Here is an 8,546-nt window from a genome sequence, read left to right as displayed (position 1 = left end):
GCCGTGTCTCTATACTGAGGGACGCAGGGGGTATGGCCGGTACTTGTTCCTGGAGCGGCACGGTTGCGGCTGCACCGGTCGCTCGGACACTGAAGGCATCAGGCAGTCAGAAGTCAACCCTCGGCCTAGCTGCACGCCCGGGCAGGGTGAAACAAAGAACACATCCATCCAGTCCAATGGCCTGCTTCCTCTGCAGAGCCCTTGCTCCACCCTCCATCTATTTTATATGGTAATCCAATTATAAAAGTGTCTCGGTGATTAATACAGCCAAGTAATGAAAAGTCAACATTCAGCCAGCTTCCTGAGGGCTTTCCATTGTGTCTGGGCATGAAGGAAGGAGGTGCCCATGCTTGCAGCAGTGAGAGGAACTGGCTTTCCACAGCAGGTAGTTTGCAAGCATCTTCTGAACAGAATTCTCAGTTTTGGTCATTCAGAATAATGGGCAAAATTGGGAAAAAATCAATAATAATAATAATAATTAAAAGCTATAACTATAATCCCTGATCGCAGTGGGCCTCTGACCATCTAGTCAGGGAAAGCCTCCTTTGCCAGAGGCTGTGTGACAAGCAGCCACAGTCAAAGCCAACACCTCGGATACATCGTGGTTTACTGTATCTAGTCTCTTTTAGCCAGCATCTTCCTGTGTCATCTTTTTGTAGTTTTCTGTAAAATAACACTGTGGGGTAGGATACTTAGCTAAGCAGGGTTAGCATGACAGTACCAGGAGAGCAGTATTGTATAGGCAATAACACCTGAAAACAACACAGAGAAGTTGCCAGGAGCTCCCAAAGCACAGAGACCACCAACAGAAACACTAAGGCTGAAGAAACAATGCTTTTGTACATGCTCATCAGAAGGCGGGATGTTTAAAGAAGCTTTTTGAAATTTAAGAAGTTATTTGAAATTTTATTGAAAATAGCTATTGTACCCTATAATGTTATATTGGGGGAGTCTGTTAATGTGATACGTAGCAGATTGAGAACATAGTTTCTAAAAAATGTTAACATCAGATTTAATATTTCTGCCACAGTGACAAGCTAAAAGCAACACTTCAGAATTTAATGTCAACAACTGTTTCATTTGCCCACACAAAACCTTTTCCCAAAGGTTTACGGTACAGCTGCAGCCAGAGAGATAGTGTTGTTCCTGGTTGTATTTTCAGGCTAATGTAATCCAGAAGAAAATTGTATCCTTTATAACAATTAAGACCACAAAAAAGGTGCCTGAGACAAGGCAAAGCACGGAAAAAGAAGAAAAAGAGCATTTAAGAAGGTAAAGAGGAGGGTTTTTTTCCCCAAAAATCCTTAATGAGCCAGTCCTCTTCCAAGGAATTAAGATTTTTCTAATACTAGTGTTTAATTGGGAAGAGATTATAAAGGTACTTCATACAGTGAGACATCACTGGTTGTTTTATAACTATTTCATAGCGGGGGCTAGGGGGAAATACACACATTTTCTTGACCAGCCCAGAACTTGGCACATGTAACTTGTTTTACTATCCCAGAATTACCTCAATCCTGTCATGTCTCATCACAAGAGATATAAGGAGATATTGGAAATGAAAACATGGAGTTTCATATAAAAAATTAAAACATGATGTATTATCTGCTGACAATCCAGTCTGACAACTACCTTTAGAGGCATTTTTTATGTTTTTTTTTAGCAGCTTGACTGCACAATTTTCTTCCACAATTCTTGCACTTAATTTAAAAAGCAATTTATCAGTTTGCTCCAATATCTCTTTTTGTGACATTTAATGTTATCAAGATTACCAGCAGCTTTAAAAGGTATAGCAGAAAACTTTTAACATCCTCCTTCACAACAGAGAGGATTAGGAAACAATCTTTCTTGGTAGTGCTGTTGATTACAACTAGTGTATGATGCCAGACAGACGTTCCTTTCTTGGGTTTGTGATTCTTCTTCTTTCTTTTCTTTTAAACCAGTTTCCTGTTTCTTGTGTCTTTAAACTTTATGTTTTGTTGTTGTTCTTTTTAACAGTGTCAGTGATTGGCTCATCAAATTCCATCTCAGAAGTTAAATTTTTCTTATACATTGCTGTTGGTCTTTGTTTAGTGGTTTCAGTAGAATCTAACCTTTCCTGAGTTATTGAGTTATTAAATAATTGTCTGAGTCAAAGGAGCTCTTGAGGTAGGCTGTTTAACTAGATCAATTTTCTTGCTTCTCCGCCTTTTTTTTTGGTAGTTATGCCCACTTTCTCAACAATGTGGTTTCTGTAAGTCATAGAATCCTAGAATCCTAGAATGGTTTGGATTGGAAGGGACCTTAAAGACCATCCTAAGAAAGCTTGAAATAAAATGGGAATACTTTTTCTCAGTGCTACACTGTTTTTCAGTATCCTCCAGGTACTGGGACAGAAAGAGAAGCAATTGGCCTGAGCACTTCTGACAATGAGTTTCTAAAAAGCTGACATTAACATAGTATTAGGCTCTTTGTCTTTAGGACTACAAGTATAACCACAGGCAGAACAGTCTGAGCAAGTCTAACATAGTGGGGTCATAAAGGTGTTAGATCTTAAAAGGTCTACAAAGAATATCAGCCACTCAATTAATTGAATGAATATAATAAATGTGTTGTAATAAAAGACAGTAAATGAAAATCAAATCAAAAAGGATATTCTCTCAGCATTATAAGGCTTCATTGCTTGTACTAGTTGAAAACATGAAACAGTTTTCAGCCTCAAAAACCAGAATATTTTGTGTGTGTGTACTTTTATGTGTCTGTTTTCATATAGAATTTCCATGATTTGTTAGGAACATCATTTAGGAAAGAGATCTATCAACCAGACATGTCTCTATTGTCATTTAAGCACAGGGATGTCTTTATTTCCTAAAGCAGCACTGTCACTTAGGTGGTGCTGACCCTTTGGCACCTCTTCTGAGAACTTTTATAGTTGCTACGTAGTTCCAAATAAACTTACTTTTTTTTTTTTTTTAATGCAGAGATACCGAGTCCTCCTATGGAAAGGAAGAGTAAAATCAGCCCTTTCCCACATGCACTGCTATAGGCTCAAGCTGTCCAAACACAATTATCCAGCAGGTTTCCTGGTTTTTGCACTCCTTGCTGTCAGTCGTACAGCTGATGGTGAAGGGATATGGGCAGAAGAGAGGTTAATACAGGAATGACACTTTAGGAGATATGGCAGGCAAAATACATGGATTTTTAGGTGTCCAGATAAACTATGGCGAGTGGTGGATGGGGCAGGAATGCAGTGAAGAGCTGTACTGGTTGTACAACAATTTGGTTACTAGAGGGCAACACACAGGAGACTGTTTCCTGTTAGTTTTGCTGGATGGGGTACTTTAAGTTGTGGGGTTTGGGTTGGTTTCTTTTTTCAGAACAGAACTAGATTAACAGATAAAGCTTGGGAACAAAGAAAATTCAAAATGCTGCTCATGGTTTTTATCTTAATTTTAAAGTTACAAGGATGTTAAAAATACAGTTAAAACCTGTAAAAATACCATTAAAATAACTGTAAAATCTGTAAATACTGTAAACAACTGTATATACTAAAACCCCCGTTAAATACAGTTACAACTGTATTTAGATCTAAACTCAGCCTTTGTGGCATCTCTTGGGTTACTTGGAAAAGAGAGCACAAAATAATACCACTAAAGATATTATCATCAGTAGGAAGCAAGTAAAGAACTATAATTAAATGATCTTGCTTTAGATGGCTTGACATATTCTCTACAAAGTCATTGTATTAAAGCAATTTTCCATTCTAAACCCCCAGAGATGAATTGTTTTGCTCATTACTTAACAAAAAGATGCCCTTGGAATCATTCCGAAGGCTTTTTAAGCTAAACTGGTAATAATGGCAGAAGTTACCCTTCTTAACACTTTCTTTTATTATCCTTGTTCTGATCTGTACACACTGCAGAGGGAGGAAGGTCACCCACTAACATTTCAGCCTTCATAGTCCACAGAAATAATTTTACTTCAAATTCCATCTTCTGACTAAAGGTGCAGTAGCTGGAGACCCCAAAGCATCAGCTAGAGACATGAATTTCCTCGATTCTTTGCCACTTTCTCCTGTCCCATATGCATACTGTCTTACTTTGGCTTTTTCTTCTGCAAGCAGGCAGACAAATTAGGGGAAATTCCAGTTTGACACACTCTTGCCCTGAGCTGACTTCTTTTCCATCATGTTTTGGTTCGTGTCCTTTGTACAGCTGACATGAAGACAGCTGTGGCCTGCAGCCCACAGTGAGAAATAGCTAAATGCAGTAAGCTTAAATCATCCCAGGCATCTTAGCAGTTCCCTGGGAAAACAAGAAGCTGTGGCTGCCCCGTCCCTGGCAGTGTTCAAGGCCAGGTTGGACAGGGTTTTGAGCAACCTGGTCTAGTGGAAGGTGTCCCTGCCTGTGGCAGGGGGGTGGAACTGAATGACTTTTAAGGCCCCTTCCAATCCAAACCATTCTGGGATTCTACAAAAAAAAGCTTTTATGTAGCAAGAATGTTTTAAAAAATTATTTTAATATCACCAAATCAGAGCTTTTATTGGGATTAGTACTTGGAAAGGTTTATTTTATAAATACATGGATGATTAAAAAACTCACAGTGACTAAAAAGGGACAGAAAACACAAGTGAAGAACTTTGTGTGCAAATCAGCTGTTGGGTGGTAGTTCCTAAAACTTGCATCAAAACCACATTGAGTTTAGCATTCAGTTACCACACAGAACTTAAGACATTAACATTTTAAGCCTGTCTTTTCCCCCATTTACCTTGCTGTGTTCACACTGCTGGTGAGTCCATACTATGGTGGCAACTCATAAATTAAGCTCCCACACTGCTTACCATTAACAATGCTCACAACTGCACCCACGCAACTTCAGCATTTTGCAGAAAGCAGGATGCCTTTTACTCATGGCTGTGGGGAACCCAAGTGGAGGAACCGGGCCTTGCACATTCCTCCCGTTTCAGCTTCTGATGGCAGGGAAAAGCTGGGGAAATCTTGTAAGACTTCCACGCTGTTTTATGGGTTGCCACTTATATCTTTGGGCACTGTCTGGAGTGTTTAATAGGTGATTATTACAATCTGGGGCTTAGTAACACAGGGCACAAAGGCTGCTTCTTTTTGCTTACACTAGGTTTACTCCAACGAGCAGCAGTGATGAGCCTTGTCCTGCTTTGGAGAAAGAACTAGCCCAGTCCAGTTTCAGCCCATAGTAAGCCTACTCTAGGACAACGAGCTCCTGCACCGGGGGCACTCAGCAGATCCAACTAACCAGTGAGTATTTAAGAATCAGGAGTAAGTTTCTACCTATAGATACATACAGTGAGTCAGTTCCATATTTACATGGTCGTTAAGGTTGGTGGCTGCTTAGTATATCGATGCATTAATGATGCACGTGGCTTCCCCTTAATCGGGCAACAGGGCCAGCAGCTCCTGCTGTGGAGCTCACTCCACCGCCGACAGTATCCCACCGCCGCTCCCGCCCGGTCTCCCGCCGGGGAGGCCCAGACTCACGCGAGGGGCCCGGTCCTGCTGCCCCACGTACACCCTCATCTCCCCGAAGGCCTCCAGCTCCGGGAAGTTAAGTGGGGGCTGGCACCGGCCGTCCCTCCCCTCGCGGCCGCGGACCGCCAGCGCCGCGCTGAGGCAGAGGAGGCGCCACGAACGGCCGCTGCCAGTGGCGGTGAGGCCGGCGGGAGCGCAGTGGCGACGGCAGCGGCCGGAAGCCGCCGAAAGGGCCGGGCTGGGCAGCGGGTTACGGCAGCTACAGAGACGCAGAAGGCCCCACCGCTCACAGGCGACAGCCGTTGCCTTGGGGACAGGACAGACCCCACCCCGTGCCCGCCTCACACTGGTGCCTCTCTCAGTTGGGGAGGTTTCACATCCGGGGAGAAAAAGCCGGCGGTGGGAGCGGGGGGTGCCCCGGAAGCGGATTGCGGGGGCTCTTGGGAGTTGTAGTCCGAGTAGTGGCCGACCGGCGCTAGAGAGTTGGTTGTGAGGAGGTCGGTATCGGGGAGCGGGACCGGCGCTCCTCCGCCCGGGGAGACTCGGGTCACTCGGTGCGTGGCGGAATCGCGGCTCGGAACGCGCGGTCGAGGCCCGGGAGGGACAGCGGCCTGAGGAAGGGCGGCGGGAGGAAGGGGAAGAAGGGGGAGGATGGCTCCGAGTCGGAGCCCGGGCGGGAGACGGCGGCGGGGCGACCGGTAGGGCTAAGGCGATGTGCCGGGCGACAGCAGCGGGACCGAGCGGCGCGGAGCCCCGGGGCACGGTGGGGGGCGGTGGCCGAGCCCGGGCGCGGTGCCCGCCCAGGGGGTGGGAGTCTCGGCCTGAGGGGAGCCCCGGCCCGCGGGAAGGGGCGGGCGGGGGCCTGGGCCTGCGCGGCCGGCCGGCGCGGAGCCGGGCGGGGTGGCCGGGGATGCTCCGCCGGTGGGGCACCGGACGTGTGCGGGGCGGGGGCGCAGGCTGTTGACTGGTGCCGCCGCGGGGACCCGCAGAGCGCATCCGACCGGCCGAGCTCTCGGGCGCCTCTCCTCTCGGGGGCTTGGGCGAGCGGCCGGCGGGGACAGCTCCGGCTGGAGGGGTAGCGGAGCCCCTGTTCGGGAAACGGCTTGGGGAGCTCGGCTCCTGGGCTTTCCCCTGCTTTCTTCGTGAGCGCCATAGAGGAGTCTTCGCTGCAGTTACAGAGCTGTTCTTCGGCATTGCTCACAGCCCTTTTCTCTCCCCTTACCTTCCTGTAACATGCTTTTTTTGTCACTATTGGCACCATTCCCCCCCCCCCCCCCCCCCCGTGGTCATTTAAACCATCACTCTGGGTCACCTGTTTAGTCCACAGCACTTGGTCTTGGGAGTAGTGGGTGCCTAAGAGCATCTAAGTGCCCAGTCCTACCTCTAGCACTTAATTATTCCTTCTTCCAACTCGTCAGTAATGAAAGTCTTACAGAATCTGGATTGGTAACGAGAGGTTTCTCGCATTACTTCTTCAGCCCAAAGAGCTGAAAGTCAAGCTTTTGCCTTTCATGACCCCCAGGATAGGTGATCCTTGGGGTGAAGGATATGTACGACAACACAGTTTCTTCTTTGTTCTCATGACAGAGTACTCAGGGCTATACTTTTTTTGTACATTGCTGGAATATCCACAGTAGGCAATGACCAGAAATTCTGTGATACTGCATCTTGATGTATTTTTCCTGGGGTGTGGTTTCTCTTCATACACACTTGTAGCTGTTTTCAAATGGATCAAGGAAATCCAGCAAAGACCTAGTTCCCAGGCCTCTGAGATTTTATCCAATAGTTTCCAGTGCCATATTCACTGGTTCAACTCTTTGCCTTTGCAGTATGAGCATTAAATCTAACGCTAACAAACTTTTTGTGTCTGTTTTGCCATCTGGGATTCTAGTATGGTGCCAAGTACAAGGCATGAGTGGCTCTGCAGTTTGATGGTGTCATTTTGCATGGTTGATTCTTTTTCCAGATGAACTGTTGCCTTGTCTGTAAGAATCGTCATGGTCCACTTCTTCATAAATCCAGTATCCCATGAGGCCCCACATCTCTCTCCTGTCATCCAAGCCTGACAAGATAGGTTTTCAATCTTCCAATGTGTCCCCTGTACAATGATGTCCATGCATCCCCTTCATTTCTATGAATGGTGAAGCAGCTGCCATAGTTGGACACCTTTTATATTTTGGTATCAGGATCTTGAGCAACAAAACCCCTGGGGTTTCCACCAGGCTGCTGGCTGTGCTAAAAACTGGTTCCCATTTTGGGATCCTCTGTGTTCAGATCCATGGGATCCGGGCCTGAGTAATCTGTTGATGCTACGGCAGGGTCTGATCTCTTAATGACCTGTACCTTAAACTTAAGCTTGTCTGTCCAAACTCTTCTCTCTGTGCTTTGAATGTGTTCTTACTGGGTGGTCCAGCTTGAAGTGCTCAAATTCCTCCCTGTGATCAGTAAGGGATCTCTCACCAGTAGGATTCATGGGCCTACCATGAATCGTTTCATCTCTTTGAGCCTCTGTTCTCTTCCCTGTGCTGTCCCTGTGCCCCCCCACCCCCCACCTGACTCTTTTAGCTCAGGACTGTTACTGATTGCACGGTAAGGGTCCTGTCTCCACAGGGTGTCTACAGGCACAATTATGAATAACAGTTTTGTTGGCATCTTGCTGGTCATTGGGGGTCTTGGTTGTTAATCTTTTACACTCATCCATGGAGGGTTTTCAATTATTTTGTTCTTGGTCTTGAGCTGAAAAGACCGTTTTCTTCAACTTCACCTTGCAGTTATTTTTGGAAGTGCCCTTCGGTCTATCCCAGTGCAGGTGAGATGTTCTTTGTGCTTTGCCACTGATTCACACTCTATAGGTAAGGTGTGCAGTTTATCTGCCTGAACAGTACATTGCCCCTGGAAGCTATTGTAAACTTCCCTGCATTCTCTGCAATACACTGAGTCTGGCTGCAAGCAGCTTCCCCATTTTTTGTCATGCTTAAAAATCTGGGAGGAAGATGCAGCCAATACTTCTGTTACTTACATTTAAGAATCTGTTGCAAATTTCATAGAATCCCAGAGTGGTTT

The 8,546-nt window shown here is 46.0% G+C and overlaps 1 protein-coding gene across 2 annotated transcripts in view; it reads left to right on the top strand.

The window, feature by feature from the left end:
- The first annotated feature begins 312 nt into the window (after positions 1-312).
- Positions 313-8,546, top strand: part of DHX30 (DExH-box helicase 30) — a 41,827-nt gene continuing 33,593 nt past the window's right edge. Inside the window, exon 1 of one of the 2 annotated variants that reach the window (XM_057402827.1) lies at positions 313-385. In XM_057402827.1, the coding sequence (XP_057258810.1) occupies positions 328-385 (58 nt within the window). In that variant the 5' untranslated portion in view covers positions 313-327. Of the gene's footprint in view, positions 386-5,877; positions 5,981-8,546 lie in introns of those variants that run through there. The other variant, XM_057402829.1, reaches the window with a different exon arrangement.

Source organism: Pezoporus wallicus, unplaced genomic scaffold, assembly GCF_028554395.1.
Source record: "Pezoporus wallicus isolate ANWC-B61680 ecotype Strahan unplaced genomic scaffold, APGP_CSIRO_Pwel_v1 contig_8057, whole genome shotgun sequence".
Classification (NCBI taxonomy): domain Eukaryota; kingdom Metazoa; phylum Chordata; class Aves; order Psittaciformes; family Psittacidae; genus Pezoporus; species Pezoporus wallicus.
The sequence above is the reverse complement of the archived record's forward strand: the minus strand, read 5'-3'. Positions and strand labels throughout refer to the sequence as shown.